The following is a 24,016-nucleotide window of genomic DNA, read 5'->3' as shown; positions in this document are numbered from 1 at the left end:
CTTGTTTACTCCGAGTGACTTCAACTCCCAAGAAATACTTGAGCGCCCCAAAATCCTTCGTGTGAAATTAGGTATGAATGAACGATTTAAGAGATGAGATGCCTCTAGTATCATTTCCAGTAATAACAATGTCATCCACATACACAACCAACAAAATAATATCGGCATCTGATCGTTTATAGAACACAGAATGGTCGGACTTACTTTTCAACATACCAAATTTCTCAACAGCCTAACTAAATTTACCAAACCAAGCACGAGGACTTTGTTTCAAACCATATAAAGATTTGCGAAGACGACAAACTCGCCCTGACTCCCCCTGAGCAACAAACCAGGAGGTTGCTCCACATACACCTCTTCTTGAAGATCTCCATGAAGAAAAGCATTTTTGATATCGAGCTGATACAAAGGCCAATGATGAGTTGCTGCCATTGAAATGAACAGCCGAACAGATGTCAGTTTAGCAATAGGAGAGAAAGTATCACAATAGTCTACTCCATATGTTTGAGCATAACCCTTAGCAACAAGACGGGTCTTTAATCGAGCAATTGTGCCATCAGGATGAACTTTAACCGTGAATACCCATTTGCACCCGATAACCCGTTTTCCTGAAGGTAAATCAACCAAGTCTCAAGTACCATTCGCATCTAAAACATTCATCTCTTCTATCATTGCATCATGCCAACCAGGATGAGATATAGCTTCACGAACAGTTTTGGGAATCGGAATAGAATCAAGAGAAGCAATGAATGATCAAGAAGAAGAGGACAAATGATTATAAGAAACAAAAGAAGAAATAGGATAAGTGCATTGGCGTGTACCTTTACGTAGGGCAATGGGAAGATCATCGCTGGGGTCCAGATCTGATGACGAAGAAGCAGGTGCAAGACATGAAACGGGAGGTGGACGCCTGGAGTACACTTTAATAGGAGGCGGAGGAGGTGGAGGAGGTGTAGACGTGTTAGGAGCTATGCCGAGGCAGATGGAGGAACAAGAGACTCGTCAGAACATGTGTCAGGCACAGAAGATGTGATAGAATATACTAACAAATCATCATCCTCCCCCTGACGAGTAGGAGTAGGTGAAGATGAAAAATAAGGTGTATTTTCCACAAAAGTAACATCAATAGAAACAAGATATTTGTTAAGATCAGGACAATAACACTTATATCCTTTCTGAAGACGAGAATAACCAAAGACACACTTCAATGACTTAGGATCTAATTTGGTGACATGTGGACGAATATCTCGAACAAAACAAACACGGCCAAATATTCGAGGAGCCACTGGAAACAATGACTTACCAGGAAAAAGAATTTTATATGGGATCTCACCATTAAGGACAGAGGATGGCATGCGATTGATAAGAAAACATGTTGTGGAAACGGCATCGGCCCAAAAAAGTTTAAGAACTTGCATTTGGAACAAGAGGGCTCGTGCAGTTTCAAGAAGGTGTCTGTTTTTACGTTCTGCTACACCATTTTGGGATGCAGTATCAACACAAGAAGTTTCATGAAGCATGCCATGAGAGATCATATAAGATTGAAATTGAGCAGATGTATATTCTTTGGCATTATCACTTCGCAAAGTACGAACAGAAACATTAAATTGATTTTGAATCTTAGCACAAAAAGCACAAAATATAGAAAACTCAAAACGATTTTTCATTAAATATAACCAAGTTACACGAGAATAATCATCCACAAAAGTAACAAAATACCTAAATCAAGGTTTAGACAAAATAGGAGAAGGACCCCAAACATTAGAATGAACTAACTCAAAAGGAGCACTAGCACGTTTATTGACTCGATGACTCAAACTAACACGATGATGTTTGGCAAACTGACACGACTCACAATCTAATGAAGACACCTTACTATATTGGGGATAGACTCTTGAGCAAAGGAAGGGATGGATGGCCCAAACAACAATGAGCTTCAAAAGCGGAAGCGACACTCGGACAAGCAACAGAGGTTGGTGGCAGTGGATCAAGAACATACAGGCCGCCAGATTCATGTCCTTTACCAATAGTCTTCTTCATCATAAGATTCTGAAATAAACAATGATCGGGAAAGAATGAGATGCAACAATTTAGATTACGAGTGAGTTGACTAACAGAAAGCAAATTAAATGATAAATTAGGTAAATGTAAGACTGATGACAAAGTGAGCAAAGGTGTAGGAGCAACAGTGCCAGATCCAAGAACAGAAAATGGTGACCCATCAGCTAAAGTAACAGTAGAAGTGGGACTATGAGACTAAAAAGTGAAAAAGAGACTGGAATTACCTGTCATGTGATCTGTGGCACCAGAATCAATGACCCATTTTGAGGATGTGGAAAGAAGGCATGCATTAGATTTACCTGAATCAGCAATTGCAGTGACAGAAGGAGATGAAGACTTAAGTGATTCCTGATACCTCGAGAACTTGGCAAATTCATCAACAAAAATAAGGACTGATTTATCAGATGCATCAGTAGTGCTTGCAATATTAGCATAATGCTTTTGCTGATTTTTGAACTGTAACTTCCTACACTCAAACTTGGTGTGGCCTGGTTTCTTACAATAATTGCACATAATGCTCCCGGAATCCGGTGTTCGATTGTCAGGTCCTTGTGAATTACCTCATCTGTATCCACTTGGAGTAGAGTTTTTCCATGGTGTAGAATTGTTACGACTCACCAAGGCGTTGTTAAGAGGAACCGAAGAGGTTGTTTCGGTGCGAAGAACACAGGTAAACACATTTTGTAAAGAAGAGACATTAGAACCAAAAAGAACCTGTGACTTTGCAGAGTCAAAATCAAGTGAAAGTCCTGCTAGAAAGCTCATAATAGCGATCTGATCTCATTGGCGCTGTTGAACCTTCACATCAGGACTAAATAGCAGCAACACATTAAGCTCTTCGTAGGTTTTCTTAAATGACATAAAGTAATTCATAAGAGATTGATCTTGTTTCTCCACACAGTAAAAGGCTTTACAAACATCATACATCCAAGACAGATTGTCTTTTCCAGAATACAAAAACTCCAAGTAATCCATTAGTTCTTTAACCAATTCACAGTGATTAATCAAACTAATTACCTCATTGTCAATAGAATTCCGAATTTGGAGAAACAAGCGAGCATCCCCCGTAGCCACATCTTTCTTGAATCATCTTTTTCGTTTGGAGGATCATCACTCAAATGATCATCTTTGTCAATACTTCTAAGATAAAGCCGAACCGTCTTACTCCATTCCAAATAATTTGAACCAGTCAATTTATGGTCTGTGATTTTAGACATCACGGGAACCACTTCAGATGCAACCGCTGATTTTGAGTCTAATTTTGTCTCTGCCATAATCTCGAAAGCAAAAAATTGAAAAGGAAAAGGGAGAAAGCAAACAGAAAAGAAAGAACACCCAAACACGAAGAAGTCAAAAGTATCAAACCACAAACCGAGAAGAACCACTGGAGACAAATGCAAGAGGGACAGAGTAGGGTCAAAAAGGGAGTGGAAGCTGATCGTTGCCGGAAACACGGTCGGACGCGCCTACACGTGTCGGCGTGTGGGGAAGAACGCAGCAGCAAGTGGGGACCACGCGCGGCGATTCTAACGGCCGGACTCCAGGGTTTTGACGATCGGCGGCTGGGCAATCCATCTATGTGGGCGGTGAGAACTAAGACGCACTCCAAATAGGGTTTCCAAAAAAGGAACACTAAAACAAAGAAGAACCAAACCCAAAAAACACAAACCCTAATTTTGAATCTCAATATTCGAACCCTAATCAAATTTGCTCTGATACCATATAGAAAATGGTGAATAAATTGTATATTTTATTCATGTAAATCACATATATTTGTACAACACTAAAGAAACTAAATTAGGAAGGTAGGAGAGAAAATAAGAAATAAAATAATTCCAATTGATCCTAATTTCTAGCTAATTTACAGCTAATATTCTAACAGGTGTTGACTATCAGGAGACCTTTGCTCCCGTTGCCAAACTTAATACAGTAAGAATTCTGTTATCACTTGTTGTAAATTGTGATTGGCATTTATATCAGTTGGATGTAAAAAATGTTTTCTTGAATGGGGAACTCGAAGAAGTCTATATGGAAATTCCACCAGGGATGAATAAACACTCCTGTGGTCGATTAGTGTGCAAACTTCTAAAATCTCTTTATGGCTCGAAACAGTCACCTCAGGCATAGTTTGACAAATTTGCAAAGTTAGTTGTCAAACATGGATATACTCAAAACCAGGTTGATCATACTCTATTTTTCAAGTTCTCTTCAACAAGGAAGTTAGCAATTCTCATTGTCTATGTGGATGACATAATCTTAACTGGAGATGAATTAGGTGAAATTTCAGATCTCAAAAGACTTCTCGCCTCAGAATTTGAAATCAAAGATCTAGGAACCCTTAGATACTTTCTTGGGATGGAAGTAGCCCGATCGAAAAATGGAATTGTTATACCTCAGCGAAAGTATATACTAGATCTTCTAAAAGAAACTGAAATGATTGGGAGCAAGCCAGTTGACACTCCAATGGATCCAAACTTGAAAGTTAATTGAAGAGAGGATTCAACTCCTGTAGAGGGGGAGTTATCAAATATTAGTAGAAAAACTAATCTATCTCTCTCATCCTAGACCTGATATTGCCTTCCTTGTAAGCACTGTGAGTCAACATATGCACAGTCATTGTGAGGAGCACTTGGAAGCGGTGTATCGTATTCTAAGGTATCTGAAAAATGACACCAGGTCTCAGTTTGCACTTAAGAAAACACAATTGAGACTTGGAAGATTACACAAACTCTAGTTGGGCTGGAGAGTTGACCGACAGACAATCAACCAGTGGTTATTGCACCTATGTATGGGGTAATTTAGTCACGCAGCAAAAAGTAGTCTGTGATCTCTAGGAGTAGTGCAGAGTCAGAATATCGTAATTTGGCCTTACGTATTTGTGAAGGGATGTGGATCAAAAGGCTTATGAATGAATTGAAGTTTGACTCTCTCGAGTCTTTTAAAATGTACAGTAATAGTCAAGCTGCAATTAGCATTACTAAAAATCTAGTTCACCATGACAGAACTAAACATTTGAAATAGACAGACACTTTCATTTCTGAGAAGGTGAATTCAAAGATCATTGAGCTCAACTACATTCCTACAAAGAAACAAATTGGCGACATCCTACCAAAGGTCCTACCAAGAACAAGTTTTGAATAATTCAATTCCAAACTTGGTTTGTATAACATATACAACTCAGCTTGAGGGGGTGTAGAAATATTAGATAAGCATATGTTTTATCTTATTGTAAATACCTATAGTATATTGTACAGCTAAGTTTAGGTTGTAATTTTTCCCTTATTTTTAGTTGTCTAGTTCTTTGTATTCAGCCTATATATAGGTCATTCTATTCATCAATAAAATCATATTAGAAGAATTATTCACACAAAAACTACACTAATAAATAAAAAGTAGAAAGCCTAGGACTAGACGCTACATGACAACAACTACAAGAATAACACGAATTTAAAACTGTAGGAAAATCTTTTCTATATTTGGGAATAATTCTTGTGTAGCTGTATGATAGACCACCCCTGACCTACGTGTATGCCAGGAAGGATAGAAGCAAATGAATGCCAAGTCAACAGAGAAGGAATAGAGTTAGTTAGAAGGGAAATTGTTTGGTATGTTGGGGTATACGATAGAGTCGTAAGCCTTAGTATATAGTGTTTGGTTAGTGTGAGAGGGTGTGATTTTTGTCTGAGAGTTTATTGTATTTTGGAGAGAACCAAGCTCTCGAATTCTTGGTATTTCAATGAAAAGGCTGGCTGTGAATTGTTTGAGCTACTGAGTTGATTATTTTAGCTTTGTTATTCTGTGTTAACATATCATAGTGGTATCATAGCACAAATCTAACATGGGACCTAAGCAAATTGCTCAGTTGGAAATGGTGGAGGAAAAGCTAGAAGAGGTTCAATCGGAGCTTCGACGGGAGGTGTCTGAGATTCGAGCACAGGTGCAGTAGTTTCCACAAGAATTGGAAGCACTTAGGGCTGATACACAAAGAATCCCAGGATTAGAGAAGAAGGTTGAGTACCTTATTGGACACATCACGCAGCTCCTGCAAGCTTCAACTCGCATAGGAGTTGGGGGCACAAGTGAGGTGGACGATCGGCATCGTAAGGCAGTCGACGGCGATAGTTCATCATCTCGCATGCCGATGGGTGACCAGGCGACGAACTTTCCTCCTCCGATGACGTCGACAAGTTTCCCGATTCCTCTGATGGAGTCGCCAGGGGTACGGGATTTCAAACCGCCTAGGATGGAGCTACCGCTGTTCTCGGGAGAGAACCCCGACGGCTGGGTATTTCGAGTTGAACGGTACTTCCTGTTGAATCGACTCACAGAGGCTCACATGCTTGAGGCAGCCATCATCGGCCTAGAGGGCGATGCCCTGACTTGATTCCAGTGGGAACACCAACGACGTCCAATCACTTCCTGGGCCACGTTGAGGCACCTGCTGCTGTTGCGATTCCGAGCACTACCAGTGGGCTCCACGGCGGAGGAGCTACTATCAACTAAGCAAGAGACAACGGTGAGGGCATATCGGATTAAATGGGAGGCCCTGGCATCTAGAGTGGTTGGAGTTCCTGAGCATATTCTCGAAGGAAGCTTCATTAAGGGTCTGAAAGAGGAAATCAAAGGGCCACTGCATGTGTTGCAACCAACGGGCCTAGCCCACATATTGGAAACGGCCCAACGTATTGAGGAGGGTCATCACTTGATAGGGTTGGGCCTTCATCAGAAAGGAGGAAATGTTAGGACTACTCCCAGCCCATTGGCCATACCAAGATACACGCCCATGACCACTGCCTCACGGAGTTCGACCGTGACTTCTCCAGCCAACTTCGGGCAGCCGAGTGGGAATACAGTGATCACGACAGGGACCCAAACTAGCACTCCGGTGCAGCGACGATTGACGGAAGCGGAATACCAAGATAGGAAGAATCGTGGGGTATGCTTTTAATGTGACAAAAAGTTTCATCGAGGACATATATGTGAGCAAAAATCCTTGCAAGTGATGCTGATCACCGATGACATTGAAGGGTCAGAAACTCAAGAGTCCCCCCCACCCAGCCCTGATTCAAGTGTTGATACAGTGTCCGAGGAACAATTGGCTATGTTGTCACTGAATTCTCTAGTAGGAATCTCATCGGCTCACACAATGAAGATATCAAGCAAAATCGTCCAACACCACGTGACAGTGCTTATCAATAGTGGGGCAACCCATAATTTTATCTCTAAGGAGTTGGTGGAGGTCTCTCAGATTCCAATTACAGCAACCACTGCCTATGGTGTGCTATTGGGGACTGGCGGCAGGGTCCGAACTGAGGGCATTTGTGCTAACGTTGAGCTGGAATTGGGGCCCTTGCGCGTAGTAACCGATTTCCTGCCATTGGAATTGGGATGTGCAGATGCAATTCTGGGGATTCAATGGTTAGGGACGTTGGGGAATATGCAGGTCAACTGGAAAACGATGGTGATGAAATTCGAATTAGGGGGTTCCTGGATTACATTGCAAGGTGACCTCAGTTTATGTAAATCTCAAATCTCTCTAAAAGCTTTGATTCACTCAGTCCAGCAAGAAGGGCAGGGGTATTGGATTTAGCTGGGTTCCTTGATAGTCGACCAAGCCAAGGGTCAAACCGAGATGTCACCAGAGGTGGTCGAATTATTACAGCAACATGATTTCGTTTTTCACATGCCGGTGGGCTTACCTCCAAAACGATCCCATGAGCATCATATTTCCTTGAAGGAAGGGGCAGGTCCAACCTCTGTTCGCCCTTATCGATATGCATAGATCCAAAAGGATGAAATAGAGAGGTTACTTGCGGAAATGTTGCAAGCAAGAATAGTTCAGCCGGGCACAAGCCCTTTTTCGAGCCCGGTGCTCTTGGTGAAGAATAAGGATGGCAGTTGGAGGTTTTGTGTGGACTATAGGGCTCTCAACAGAGAGATGGTTGCCGATAAATTTCCCATTCCAGTTATAGACGAGCTCCTTGCTGAACTCTACGGGGCACAAGTGTTCTCTAAACTAGATCTCAAGTCGGGATACCACCAAATAAGAGTGGCAGCAAAGGACGTAGAAAAGACGGCTTTCTGAACACACGAAGGGCACTACGAATTTCTCGTGATGCCATTTGGTCTAACCAACGCACCTGCAACCTTTCAAGCTTTGATGAACGAAGTATTACGCGAATTTTTGCGAAAATTCGTACTCGTTTTTTTTTATGACATTCTCATCTATAGCGCCTCGATGGAGCAACATTTACAACACCTAGAAATGGTCCTCACTCGCCTCAGCCAGCACCAGCTCTATGCAAATAAAAAGAAATGTTTATTTGCTCAATCTAAGCTTGAGTACTTGGGACACATCGTTTCAGCGGACGGGGTTTTAGCTGACCCGCTCAAACTCATTGCAATGTCCCAATGGCCGGTTCCAAAAACTCTTAAGGAGCTAAGGGGATTTCTCGGTCTTACCGGCTATTATAGGAAATTTGTTAGAGGGTATGGGCAGTTGGCAAGACCTTTAACGGATCAATTAAAGAAGGATGCATTCAGCAGGAGCAAGGAGGCACAAGAAGCATTCTTACAACTGAAGCAGTCCATGTGCGAAGTCCCAGTTCTAGCCTTGCCCAATTTTTCAGCTCCATTTGTAGTGGAGACGGACGCCTCGGGTACTGGTCTTGGGGCTGTTTTGATGCAACAGCAGCGTCCAATAGCTTATTTCAGCAAGGCTTTATCACCCCGAGCTCGTTGTAAATCAGTATATGAGAGGGAACTCATGGCAATGGTGCTAGCCATACAAAAATGGCGCCCTTATTTGTTGGGACGCCAATTCATTGTTCGGACTGATCAAAGGAGCCTAAGGTATTTGCTTGAGCAGCGAGTGGTAGCATCTGAACATCAAAAATGGCTAACGAAATTGCTGGGATATGATTTTCAAATACAGTACAGACCAGGCCTTGAGAACAAAGCTGCCGATGCCTTATCAAGAATTCCTCTAGTGATGGAGTGCCAAGCCATTTCGGTGCCCAACTTGGTTTCTATTCCTGTGTTGAGGGACCATGTCGCTACTGACCCTATTTTGTCCAAGATCATTCAGCAACTTCAAGCGGGGAAGGTGTGCCCCGGTTACTCATTCAATCAAGGTTGTTTAAAATTTAAGGGCAGGTTGGTTATTCCCTCTTCTTCACCTTTTATACCACTGCTACTGCAAGAATATCATGGCAGTAACGTGGGGGGTCATGCGGGGGCTTTTCGAACATTCCAACGGGTGGTTGCCGACCTCTATTGGCATGGAATGAGGAGAGATATACAGAAGTTTGTAGCTGAATGTCACACATGTCAGCAAAGTAAATATTTGGCTTAGTCTCCGGCTGGGTTGCTATAGCCCCTCCCTATACCGGAGCAAGTATGGGATGATATTTCAATGGATTTTATAGAGGGTCTTCCGCACTCTCATGGATTTGACTCCATCCTTGTTGTAGTTGATCGCCTTTCAAAGTATGGCCATTTTGTCCCTCTTCGACATCCATATACAGCAGCCACAGTCGCTTTAGTTTTTATTAAGGACGTGGTCAAACTCCATGGCATTCCAAGATCTATTGTGACAGATAGGGATAAAATCTTTCTCAGACTTTTTTGGAAAGAGTTATTCAAGTTGCAAGGCACGATGCTTAAGCATAGCTCAGCCTACCATCCACAAACGGATGGCCAAACCGAGGTGCTAAATCGGTGTTTGGAAACTTATCTTCGCTGTTTCGTGAGTTCTAAACCATCTCAATGGGTAAAATGGTTAGCATGGGCTGAGTATTGGTACAATACTTCTTATCACTCGGCAGCGGGAATGACGCCTTTCAAAGCCTTGTACCACCGGGATCCACCACCACTACTCAGATTTGAAGGCAATCAAACAATTGTTTCTGCTGTGGAGCACAACCTGCGGGCCCGTGATGAGACTTTGGACTTGCTAAAACTGAATTTACACCATGCCCAACAAAAGATGAAGCACCAGACGGACAAGAAGAGAAGGGACATCGAGTATATGGTTGGGGATCGAGTTTATGTGAAACTCAAGCCATATAGGCAACGAACATTAGCCAAGAGGCGGAATCAAAAGCTAGGACCTCTGTTTTTTGGGCCATTTCAGATTCTGTCCAAGGTAGGGGGACTGCGTACAAGCTACAGCTACCTGCAGATGCCAAAATCCATCCCGTCTTTCATGTATCTATGGTCAGGCCAGCCTTGGGTCCTCACCAAGCAGAAACCACTCTCCCCAAGGAATTGACAGCAGAGCTTGAATGGCTTTTAGAACCTGAAGCTGTTTTGGATATGCGTCCAGGAACACATAAGGAACAACCTCAAGTGCTAATTAAATGGCTGCACCTGCCTGAGTTTGAGTCTACTTGGGAGAATTTCACCACAATTCAGCAGCAATTCCCAAGTTTCCACCTTGAGGACAAGGTGCGTGTTTGGGCCGAGGGTAATGATAGACCACCCCTGACCTACGTGTATGCCAGGAAGGATAGAAGCAAATGAATGCCAAGTCAACAGAGAAGGAATAGAGTTAGTTAGAAGGGAAATTGTTTGGTATATTGGGGTATACGATAGAGCCGTAAGCCTTAGTATATAGTGTGTTTGGTTAGTGTGAGAGGGTGTGATTTTTGTCTGAGAGTTTATTGTATTTTGGAGAGAACCAAGCTCTCAAATTCTTGGTATTTCAATGAAAAGGTTGGCTGTGAATTGTTTCAGCTACTGAGTTGATTATTTTAGCTTTGTTATTCTTTGTTAACATATCACTGTATAGTTGATATTTTAATTATTATCTGGTATATTATTCTGTAATATTAGGAGAATAGTTAATAGGTTTATTCTCTTATTTATTGTAATTATTCTTTCCCTCTTCTATAGGGATATTTGTACTCAATATATACATGTTTTTTGTATTAGAAATAATATACAGAAATTACCCAATAATATCTTCTTAGTATCAGAGCCAAAATCGCACTCTTCCCTAACCCTAATCACACGACTTCATTTTCCTCATCTCTTCACAATCGCATAAACCCTAGCTGCTAATTGCATCCCAAGCCAATCCCACCATGTCTGAAAACTCCAGTGAATCTGCCAACATCCAAGCCAACTCCACCAATGCCAATCCCACTAATTCCACCTCTGTTCCAGCCAAAACTACCACTGTCGAATCCCACTCTGTCCAAATAACCACCACTCGCTTAAATGGAGACAACTTTCTGAGATGGTATCAATCCGTTCAGATGTATATGAGAGGTCGAGGAAAAATGGGATATCTATCTAGTGAAAATAAGGCTCCGTTAGAGACTGATCCCACCTATGACAATTGGGATGCAGAAAATTCTATGGTAATGGCGTGGCTTGTTAATTCTATGGAGGAAGATATCAACTCAAATTATGTGTTATCCCACAGCAAAGGAACTATAGGACAATGTTATTAAGATGTACTCTGATTTGGAAAATCAATCTCAAATATTTGAGTTGAATCTCAAACTTGGAGAGATAAGGCAAGGGGAGGACAGCATTACAAAATACTTCAATTCATTGAAGCAAATATGGCAAGATTTGGATCTCTTTGACACCAATGAATGGAAATCGGTTGAAGATGGCAACATCACAAGAAAACTATTGAGAAGACGCAAATTTAAAAATTCTTGGTTGGTCTCAATGTGGAGTTTGATGAGGTGAAGGGGAAAATTATTGGAAGCCAGCCCTTGCCTCCAATCGGTGAAGTATTCTCAGAGGTCAGGAGGGAGGAGAGTCGAAGGAGTGTTATGCTTGGAAAGAAGGTACTTGGGACCACTATTGAAGGCTTGGCACAGGCTGTTGGAGGAAGTTACAGCTGGAACAATTCATATCCTCCTAAATCTGCTGAAAAACCACGAGTCTGGGGTGATTTCTGTAACAAGCCTCGCCATTTTCGTGAAACTTGTTGGAGGATTCATGGAAAGCCTGCAAATTGGAAGAGCAAAGCTGAGAGATCAGGTCGTACACCTGCTGCCAATGAAGCCGAGACCAATCCTTTCACTAAGGAGCAACTCAATCATCTACATGCATTGCTGAAATCCAATTCGAACTCATCTGGTATTATTCCTACTGCTTCTGTTGCACAATCAAGTAATGAAATACATGCCTTAAACTGCTCTTTCCATCTTATGCTCCGTGGATAATTGATTCCGGGGCTTCTGATTATATGACAAATTCTTCTAAATTCTTTTATTCCTATATACCTTGTTTAGGAGATAAAAAAGTTAGGATTGCAGATAGTAATTTCTCACCTATTGTAGGAAAAGGTCTAGTAAAATTATCTAAGGGGATAAATTTTAAATCTGTTCATCATGTTCCTAATCTGACCTGCAATCTTTTATTTGTGAGTAAATTATCAAAAGATTCTAATTGTTCTGTGATATTCCATGAATCTTGTAGAAATAATGTTTCTGTATTTTATTGAATTAGAGTTATGCCTTCAAATAGGCATTGTACAGAGAATGAGAAGATATTTGGTAGTTAATACCGAATATCCTAGCATAATTACAGCAAAGAATAGGGTAACAAAATAAGCCTACAATAATCTTATTATGGAAACTATACAAAATATACAGCTAGGTTTCCCATTCTAAAAGGGATACCGAATAATATTTCCTACACCCTCCCTCAAGCTGGTGCATAGAGACTCCACATGCCTAGCTTGCACACTAACTCATTGAAACTTTCTTTAGACAAACCCTTAGTTAGTATATCTACCGCTTGCTGGGAATGTAGACAATACATAATTCATTTTCATTAATTTTTTCTTTGATAAAGTGTATCCACTACAACATGTTTAGTTCTGTCGTGATGAACTGGATTATGTGCGATGCTAATGGCTGATTTACTGTCACTATACAACTTCAACGGAGCAGTCCTTTGAAGATTTAGTTCTTCGAGTATGCGTTTAATCCAGATTAATTCACATACTCCTTGAGCAAGAGCTCTAAGTTGTGCTTCAGCACTACTTCGAGCTACTACTGGTTGCTTCTTACTCCTCTCCAAGTAACCAAGTTCCCCCAAACTTTAGTGCAATAACCTGTTGTTGATCTTCTATCCTCAACTGATCCTGCCCAATCCGCATCTGTGAAGGCTTCAACACCTCGCTCTTCATTTTTCTTAAACAATAACCCAGTCCCTGGTATTTTCTTTAGATAGCGCAAGACTCTATATATTTTCTGAGATACTGAAATACCTTGTTTTGTTCTTGCAACCTCCATTCCAAGAAAGTACTTCATTAGCCCAAGATCTTTAACTTCAAATTCCTGGGCTTGCACTCGCTTGAGTCTTCCTTGCTCTTCATAATCATCACCTGTTATTATCATGTCATCAACATAGACAATGAAGATAGTTACCTTCCCCTCTTGTGTGTGTTTGAAAAACAGGATATGATCTGACTGAGCCTATTTATATCCATGCTTTCTTATCACCTGATTAAATCTTTCAAACCATGCCCTTGGAAATTGCTTTAGGCCATAGAGTGACTTTTTCAAGTGACAGACATTCTCTGTTCCATATCTTCCTTCGAACCCTGGAGGAATCTTCATGAAAACCTCTTCTTCCAAATGTCCATTGAGAAAAGCATTTTTAATGTCAAGTTGTAAGGGCCAATCAAGATTGGCAACAATAGATAATAAAACCCTTACTGTATTTAACTTGGCAACCAGAGCAAATGTCTCATTATAGTCCACCCCATATGTCTGAGTGAACCATTTTGCAACAAGTCTTAATTTGTACCGGTCTATAGTTCCATCTGCCTTGTGTTTGACTGTAAAGACCCACTTACACCCCACCACATGTTTGTCTCGAGGCCATTTGATTATTTTCCATGTGGTGTTGGCTTCTAGTGCCTCAATTTCCTCATACACTGCTTTCTTCCAGTCTTCTTGTGTGAGAGCCTCGGTAATAGTCTTGGGAATCACTACTTGCTCGACTTTTGCTAAAAAACTTTATAGTGAGGATTCAGTCTACTATAGCAGACATATCTTGACAATGGATGTTGAGTACAACTTCTAACTCCTTTCCTTTTGGCAATTGATAACTCAGACTCAAGTTCTACCATACAGAAAGACAAAATATTAGAAATATCACTAGGTACAATAGGGTTAAGAGGAGAATTACTTGCATCAAGATTGGTCTGTGAGTCAGAGTCATGAGATGTTGGAACAGTAGTTGACTATATCACTTGATTTCTTCTTGGTCGCCGAGAGTAAACTAGGAGTTCACGCACCTCATCAAGGTCTCGGTTAAGGCCATGGAAAAAGTCTCTCGATCAAGCATTTTTTTATAGAAAGAAGCGTCAGCAGAACATTTCCATTCAGGAACATAAAAAAGATCTATTTCTTGCCAAAGATTATAAAGGATACCATAGTATTGTGTTACCGTAAGGGAATTTGGTCGCTGATCCCGAAGTCGAGATTTGAGTTCAAAAACCTGAGCAGAATTTTCCAAGTCCGAGAAAGCCTCCTGAACAATGTCCCACACTTCTTTAGCAGTAGAAAGGAATAAATAAGTCTTACCAATGTCCACTTCCATTGAGTTGTTAAGTCAGGCCATGATGAGAGAGTTTTCGGACTCCCACCTAGCATAAGAGGGATCATCAACCTGAGGAGTAGGAACAGAACCAGTGAGATATCCCAAGTGTCCACGTCCTCGAAGGTACATCTTCACAGATTGAGACCATTGCAGAAAGTTCTGACCATTCAGCTTGTGTATGGTAATTTGGAGAGATTTTTGGTGATCAAAGGATGTGGAAGAGACATTAGAGGGGGTTTTGTTGATGATGGAATCGACAGAGGTGTCATCAGTGACAGAGGCATTGGGATTTTGAGTGTTTGGATGGGTTACAGTGGCCATGAGGGAAGAAAGAAGCAGAAAAAACAAGACAAAGACAGTGCAGCAACAGCTTTAGGGTTAGGCTTTTAGGCTCTGATACCATGTGGAAATAATGCTTCTGTATTTTATTGAATTAGAGTTATGCCTTTAAATAGGCACTGTACAGAAAATGAGAAGATATTTGGTAGTTAACACCGAATATCCTAGCATAATTACAGCAAAGAATAGGATAACAAAATATGCCTACAATAATCTAAATATGGAAACTATACAAAATATACAGCTACGTTTCCCATTCTAAAAGGAATACCGAAAAATATTTCCTACAAATCTTATTGTCTTTTTCAGGACCGAAGTTCAGGGAAGACGATTGACAGTGCTACGATGATTAATGGTTTCTATTATTTTGAAGATAATATTTCTAAGAATAAAATTGCTCAATGGTTTAGTAGCATTAGTTCTTATTCTGTTCATGATCAAATAATGGTTTGGCATTATAGATTGGGTCATCTTAGTTTCTCTTATATAAAACATTTATTTCCAATTTTGTTTAAAGGGTTAAATCCTTTATTTTTTTCATTGTGAAAGTTGTTTATTGGCCAAAAGCCCACGTAAGTCTTATGTTAAAACATCCTATAAATCTTCAAAACCTTTTTATCTTTTTCATAGTGATGTTTGGGGACAATCTAAGGTCACCACTAATTCTAGAAAAAATTGTTTTGTTACTTTTATAGATGACCATACTCATCTTTGTTGGGTATATTTAATGAGTGAAAAATTTGAGGTTGAGCAGCTTTTTTAAGATTTTTATGAAATGATTGAAACTCAATTTCACACAAAAATCAGTATTAAGATCTAATAATGGAACAGAATATTTTAATAAAAACCTTATAAATTTTTTAAAAGAAAAAGGTATTTTGCATCAATCGACTTGTCTAGATACACCTGAACAAAATGGTGTGGCTGAAAGAAAAAATAGACATTTATTAGAAATCGCTCGTGCTATGATGTTTTATATGCAAATTCCAAAATATTCATGGGGTGATGCTATTCTTACTGCATCTTATTTAATAAATAGGATGCCCACAAAAATCTTACAGTATCTTACCCCATTAGAATGTCTAAAAAAATTCTTTCCTGATTCTAAAATTAATTCTGATTTACCTTTAAAAAAATTTGGTTGTACTGCCTATGTTCACATTTCTAAACGGCCTTGGTCTAAGCTAGATCCTACAGCTGAAAAATGTGTTTTTTTGGGTTATCCTCCTAATAAGAAGGGATATAAATGTTTTAATCTTATTACTAAGCATATTTATAAGACTATGGATGTTTCCTTTTAAGAAAATGTCCCTTATTTCTCCAAAAATTTAACTCAAGGGGAGAATTTAGTAGAACCAAAGTTTTGGGAAACAGTACATTTACCTAAAACTATTCTTGATATTTCTATTCAAGAAACTAATCCCACATACGAATCTAGAATTGGTTTATTAGGCAAAGAAATGCTACGATTAATAAAAAACCGTAATAATCTTGAGCTTGTGGTTTATTCAAGGAAAAATGTCACTGAAAGTAGGGATCCTTTAATCATCCCTGCGCATGGTCAATTGGAAGCCTTGGATGATGGTTCTTCAAGTATTCCAGGTAATTCTTCTTTTATTCCTATTTTTGATTCATCCCACATATTATTCAGCCATCTCAACATGATTTAAACCCAAATTCTGCTCCTAAACCTACCCTAGAATCAACCCCAGGAAATCTTGAATTAGACAACCTTCCCATTGCTCTTAGGAAAGGAACTTGTACCTGTACCAAACACCCCATGGCTAAATCTATATCCTACAATCAATCCTATAAAGCCTTTACCATTAAACTTTCAAAACTGGTTGTGCCTAGGAATGTTCAGGAAGCTCTAGATGAACCGAATTGGAGGCTAGCAGTGTTTGAGGAAATGAATGCTCTAAAAAAGAATGGTACCTGGGAAATTGTGAAGTTACCGAAGGAGAAAAAAATTGTAGGGTGTAAATGGGTGTTCACAATAAAAAGCAAAGCAGATGGAAGTATTGAGAGGTACAAAGCTCGACTTGTGGCTAAGGGATTCACTCAAACCTATGGAATAGATTACCAAGAAACTTTTGCTCATGTTGCTAAAATTAACTTTATTCATGTGTTGTTGTCTCTAGCAGTTAATTCTAATTGGCCCTTACACCAATTAGACGTAAAAAAATGATTTTCTTAATGGAGAACTAGAAGAAGAAGTGTTTATGAATCTCCCTCCAGGTTTCAAAGGCCATTTTGGAGCAGGAAAAGTGTACAAATTAAAAAATTCTTTATACGAACTCAAATAGTCCCCTAAAGCCTGGTTTGAGCAATTTGGTACTGTGTTAAAGCATTATGGTTACACTCAGTCAAGCAGATCACACAATGTTCTACAAACATTCAGAAGAGGGTAAAGTGGCGATTCTAATTGTGTATGTGGATGATATTGTACTGACTGGAAATGATTTTGTTGAACTGAAAAATTTGAAAGGAAGACTTAGTGAAGAATTTGAAAACAAGGATTTGGGTGCTTTGAAATACTTTCTTGGAATGGAATTTGCAAGATCCAAAGAATGGTATATTTGTAAGTCAACATAAGTATGTGCTTGTGCTTGATCTACTCAATGAGGAATGATAGGTTGTAAGCCTACTGAAACACCAAGTGAACCTAATGTTAAATTACAACATGTAGACTTGAAGAATATGAAGGATCGTGAGCTTTATCAAAGACTAGTTGGTAGGCTGATTTATCTATCACATACACGGCCAGACATACCTTTTTCTATAAGTATGGTAAGTCAATTCATGCATTCACCTGGTTCTAAGCACTTTGATGCAGTTTACAGAATTCTAAGGTATCTAAAGGGAACACCTGGAAAAGGCCTCTTGTTCAAATCTCGAGGGCATTTGGAAATTGAAGTCTATACAGATGCTGATTGGGCTGGCAGTATAGTAGACAAGAGATCTACCTCAGGCTATTGTTCATTCGTTGGTGGTAATTTAGTTACTTGGCGTAGTAAGAAACAGAATGTGGTGGCTAGAAGTAGCGCGGAAGCTGAATACAAGGTTGTTGCTCACGGCATGTGTGAAGTTATATGGATAAAAAGATTGCTTGAAGAGTTGAAGTCATCACAGTCATCTCCTATGAAGTTGTACTGTGACAACAAGTCAGCAATTGCCATTGCTCATAATCCAGTGCTTCACGATTGTACTAAGCATGTCGAAGTTGACAAGCACTTTATCAAGGAAAAGATTGAGAATGGCCAAGTGAGCATGTCCTATATCCCTACTGAAGAGCAAGTGGCAGATATCTTTACAAAAGGATTGTGTAAAAGACAGTTTGATTTTCTAACTAGCAAGCTGGCCATGGAGAATATTTTTCAACTCGCTTGAGAGGGAGTGTAGGAAAATCTTTTCTATATTTGGGAATAATTCTTGTGTAGCTGTATAGTTGATATTTTATTTATTATACGGTATATTATTCTGTAATATTAGGAAAGTAGTTAATAGGTTTATTCTCTTATTTATTGTAATTATTCTTTCCCTCTTTTATAGGGATATTTGTACTCAATATATACATGTTTTTTGTATTAGAAATAATTTAAAGAAATTACCCAATAATATCTTCTTGGTAATACTTATTGTTTATGTTTTATCTTATTGTAAATACCTAGACTATATTGTATAGCTAAGTTTAGGTTGTAATTTTTTCCTTTAATTTTAGTTGTCTAGTTCTTTGTATTCAACCTATACATAGGTCATTCTATTCATCAATAAAATCATATTAGAAGTATTATTCACACAAAAACTACACTAATAAATAAAAAGTAGAAAGCCTAGGACTAGACGCTAAATGACAACGCATAGGACGGGCCTTAGGGGTGCATACTTGTGTAAATTTGACTCCCATGTGTGCTTCAACTTAAGAAACAACAAATACAAGAATAACACGAATTTAAAACACATTCCTTCCAACTTGGAAAGGCACTTTTCCCCTAATTAAAAAAAGGGCTAATTACAAACTCATAATATGGCTACCCTATTATTGCTTAAAATATAGCTACCGTGACCAAGCTCTCAGATGTGTAGCAACTCTTAACCATGAAGAAAAAAAAATGAATACAAAAATAAATGCCAAAATGCAAAATCAAAGAAAATTCTTTATAGTGCTGAATTCATACTTTTGTGAATATATTACCAAAGATTAATACACCAATCTCAGGTCTGACAATACAATATTCATTCCTAGGATATATTAGATTGTTATATAGTTAACAAAAAACTGCAAAACTGAACTTAACAATTGTAATTTAATTTTTCCAATCAACTAACCGCACATAATCACTATTAAATACACAGCACTCCTTTATATTTTACATTGTTCGAAGACACAAACACACACACACACATGTGTGTATACATTTGCCTATGTCTTGATTAACACTTTTTTTAAAAAGAAAACATCACTTACTTGTATTGCATTACTATAATACGAGTAAGAAAGGAGTACAGGAACCGTACCACCCAAAATACAAGCAAAAGTGCAGAAAAGCATAGTAAAAGTTCAGAGTAAAAACAGAACCATGAGCTATACAGAAACATTACCAAAAAAAAAAACTGCCAGTCTCAACATAAATCAGAGAAAGGCACATTTTTAACCTCTTTCATATTAATAACCCAAATGGCTACCTATCATAGGTTCTTTTAAAGATGTAATCTAAGTCTTCTACTGCTTGTTCTTCGAGGAATTTATATCTATAATCAAGTGAAGAATAGGCATACCATACTAGTCACCATGAAGGCGTAAGAGCCTCGATCAAGTTAAAATTCAAGAGTATAACTAACTAGTGAACGGATAATGTCTTGAAATAGATTGAATGCTAATTTATGCGGGAAAAACGCTAGGCAAGTCTACACTCGAGTTTCTGCAAATAGCTTCATATGATTTTTCTAGAGATGGTTGTGGCTACCTTCAGCATTGAATCATTACAATCTAACACTCACTATATAGGACAGTAACCTAGAGACCCCAGACTCTCTATATAGAAGGTTAGCTCCCTAGCTAGTCTTGGATTTTTTCCTTATGTCTTTGCTAAACCTAAATCAGGCTTGGATAGATCACATAATGCTCTTTCTCAATCAAATTTTCCACTTCAACAATCTGAACCCTCAACTTAAGCAATCAAGCCAGTTATCTTTACAACAAAGTCTTAAGACAGTTAACATCATATTAATGTAGCTTTACATAAGGCTCTAAGCTTATCAAAACGAGATGTACATATACAAGAAGCCTTACATTTGTATGCAGTATGATTATAATTGTAGATTGTAGGTATGTATACTACAAAACGAGAAAACCCACATAAAACACAAGAAAGGTGTATTGGACTAAAAGTAGTAAAAAGAAAGCTTAACATCAAAGACAGTTCTTTTTTATCCAGCAAAATACACAATTTATACACTTGCTAATGTGCTATTTGGACACCAACCAGTAATATCCCAGGTGGAAATTGACAAAACTTTAAATTCCACTATAAATAGTGAGATGCAGAATCTTACGGTACATATAAATAAATCAAGAGCGATAATCAGCGTCTAAATCGAAATGGGTCATCACATTTCAACAAAAAAAGAAGAGAATACGAATCAAGAAGTAAAAGTTTGTCATAAACCAAAAATAGGGATGGAAATGAGGGAAAAGGGTGAGAGAAGATTCTACCTTTTCAGTGTGGGATTGGTGTAGAGAATCGACCTTCGACTGTGGAGTGATGCTCTCAATGGATGGGAAATCGTCGTCTTCTTCACTGCTCTCCATTTTTCAACTTATTTAGTTTTGAGATTTTCAGTGACGAGAAATGGAAATTAAGCAAAATGGGTTTGCGTTAGGAATTGAGTTTTCTTGGTTGGTCAGCTTCACAGTTGCTGCTTAAGTTCAGAGTCAGTTTCTATTGCTTCTCGCCAATGTCTTTTTAATTTTTCTTCTTACAAAATTTTTAAAATAAATAAAGGTAATTCTGCGGCATTACTCCTGCAACGACAGTGTCAGTGCGTCACCATCTCAACTCAAAATAATAATAATAAGTGTAGTTTTATAAATTTGTATTTCTTTCTTTTTATTGTATATTTTTTTATGGTATGGGTGATTGATTAACTCAGTCGAGTTAGTTGGTAAACCATAATTTGATTAAAAGGGAATATTTTAAAAAAAAAATACAATACAATATGGCAAAAAAAAAGTAACAATTCATTGTATAATTGCAAAATGTAAATATTAAATATTAAATATTAAGCAATTCAAACCATCTTCTAAAAAAGAACAAAAAAAACCAATTTAAATCGTTATTTAAAAAGTAAAATATAATCAATATCTTAAAATTTTAGCAAAATAAATCAATTTTTTAATAGCATTGAATATATTATTTTGAAGAAATATATCATTTTGAAAATATAAGACTAACATTCAACCATTGATTTCACTAAGGAAATTTCATGTTTTATGCATGATAGCACACGTTAATTAAAAAATATGACAAAATTATGTGGCATCCTGAAAATAGGTTTTTTTTTAATTTTTTAACTATAATGTCTCTCTCATTAACTCTTTTTTTTTCTCTCTCAACCTATCTCTGACACTCTCTATTCCTCTCTCTACAGTGGCAACACCACCACTACCTCACCATTGAAGCTCTTTCAAGATGGAGAGTGTGAGAGATAGGTTGAGAGAGAAAAAGAAGAGTTAATGACAGGGGTATTATAGTAAAAAAATTCAAAAAAATCATATTTTAAGGATGCCACATAATTTTGTCATACTTTTGAATTAGTGTGTGTTATCATGCATAAAGCATGAAATTTCCCTTTCACTATTAGAATATAATATATGTGTGCCTATATATGTGACGAAATGTATAATTGTTATTCTAAAGTTTAAACCAAATTAAAGTGATCTAACCAAGATTAAGCAATGGGTTAAAAGCATAAAATAATAAAGTATAGTATATTTTGTGTAGAAATAAGAAAGTGAATTTTTAATTTTTGTAATGAGCAAAATTGGAAATCACTAATTATCTATTAGCGTTTGTAGAAAATAAAAGATAAATACTACATGTTTACCCAAAAACGGACTACCTGATGACGTGGCAGGATTGGTCTACACGTAGGATGCACGTAGCAGTTTTAAGTGAGTATAATATGTCTGACCCTCGACCAGAAGATCATTGGCTTATCATGCATCATAATTATGGGCGACCAGCCTGGTCGCATATATTCATATATTCCTTCAGATATGCAATATTGTAATTACGTATTAATTGTAATTTCAGTTATTATTAGATAGGCCCATATTAAATGTAAGTAAGGCCCATTGGCCCATGTAAAACTCCTTGAGCCTATAAAGAAGAATCAAATGGCTCAAGAGAGAGGACTTTTTGGGCTGGAGAACGCTTGATCTTAGAGATTCTAAGAGAGAAAAAGAGTGTTGTTATCCATCATAATTGTATTCATCTGAGAACTAGTGAAACTCGTGAACCCTAGTTCATTGATCACTATTCTTGGAATTCTATATCAATAAGAACACTAAGTGGGCGTAGGTTATTACCATTTTATTGGGGCCGAACCACTATAAATCTTTTGTGTTATTTATCTTTTCGTCTTTGTTTACCCAAAAAATGTCACTGATGACGTGGCAAAGATTACTTGCACGTAGATTGACACGTGGCAGAATTAAAGGGCAGAGGTGTTGTTCGGCTATCGACCAGAAGCGCACCTCCTTGTCGGAGTTAATGTTTGTCATAACCAGACTGGTCGTGAAGCCCGATTTATTTCCTTTTTAAGTTGTAATCTAATATTAACTGCATTTGAATATTTCTTCATAATTATCCTTGATACACGATTATTGAGGATAAAATAAAACACGTTATCGTATGTAACCCTCCTTGAGCCTATAAATATGCATGAAATAGCTCAAGGAAGGGACTTTTGGATTCATTTTAGCTTTTTTGCCTAAGATTGAGAGAAAAAGAGCTAAGGTGAGTTGTGACCATCTGATTGTATTACGCCTAAGGTATGTGAAACTCAAGAACCCTAGTTCTCTTATCACAATTTTAGGATTCTATAATAACAATATCACAAAGTGGATGTAGGTCATTACCAATCACGGGGGCCGAACCACTATAATTCTTGGTGTTTTTTCATTTCCATTATATTATCTTTTCAAGTGTCGTTCTATTTCCTGTCGTATATTTGACTCCGTGTCATTGGCTAATTTGAGGGTCAACATTCTGGTGCTTTCATTGAGAGCTTCTGAAAGAATCTAATGGAAAAAACATCCAAGAAGACCGGACAGGCCGATGGCGCTGCGTCATCCCAACCTCCTCCCCCAAATGTGGCTGAGGACGAACCGCATTTGGAGTTTGATGAGGAGGAGTTAGATTCTGAAACCTTGAAGGCAACACTCGGGGTGTTGCAGGATGAGTTGGCCAATCTGAGGGCCAATCAAGAGAACGTTGCAGAGATAATGGCGTCACAGCAAAGAGAAATAGAACGCCAGTGTCAGGAGCTGAGCGAGCGGCAGGCTGAGATGGATCGTCGACAGAGGGATTCCATGGCCGCCCTTGAAGCAGCCATCCAGCTGGCTAGGAATCAGGCTACACCAGCCTCCCAGCCAGGCCAACCACCAAATGGGCCACCTCAAAGGGGTCCCAATCCTAGTCCTCCGCTCCAGCAGTAAGCCCTCAAAGGCCGGAGCATCCGCCTGTGGCTCAGGATGATGTCCCACCTAGGGATCCTGAGCCGCATCCTCCATCTCAGGCTGGTCGAGGCAATCCCCCGCGCCCGAGGCAGAATAGGGTCGGGCAATCGCCCTGCAGCCCTAGACACCCAGGGGATGAAGAGCCAAGTCCGCCGAGCAGGGGGCAGCGTCCTTCTGCCAACAGGAGGAACTCCAAGACAGGCTCTGCAGTCAGGGGGCCCCCATGGCATAACAATGCACGGGGACCCACCGACCAGCACAGGCCCACCCCTAACGCTCGGGAAATGCCAGCCC

At 38.9% G+C, this 24,016-nt stretch overlaps 1 protein-coding gene across 3 annotated transcripts in view; it reads right to left on the bottom strand.

The window, feature by feature from the left end:
- LOC133801710 (exocyst complex component EXO84C) overlaps nt 1-20,954 on the bottom strand; it is a 32,955-nt gene extending 12,001 nt beyond the window's left edge. The window contains exons 1-2 of one of the 3 annotated variants that reach the window (XM_062239965.1): nt 20,696-20,954; nt 822-968 (exon numbers count right to left, since the gene is read on the bottom strand). In XM_062239965.1, coding sequence (XP_062095949.1) covers nt 822-968; nt 20,696-20,791 — 243 coding nt within the window. In that variant the 5' untranslated portion in view covers nt 20,792-20,954. Of the gene's footprint in view, nt 1-821; nt 969-14,487; nt 14,656-20,695 lie in introns of those variants that run through there. The other 2 variants (XM_062239967.1, XM_062239966.1) reach the window with 2 other exon arrangements.
- Between the last annotated feature and the right edge of the window lie 3,062 nt (nt 20,955-24,016).

This window comes from Humulus lupulus, chromosome 9, assembly GCF_963169125.1.
Source record: "Humulus lupulus chromosome 9, drHumLupu1.1, whole genome shotgun sequence".
NCBI classification, from domain to species: domain Eukaryota; kingdom Viridiplantae; phylum Streptophyta; class Magnoliopsida; order Rosales; family Cannabaceae; genus Humulus; species Humulus lupulus.
Note: the sequence above shows the minus strand (reverse complement) of the source record. Positions and strands in the feature narration are given on the sequence as shown.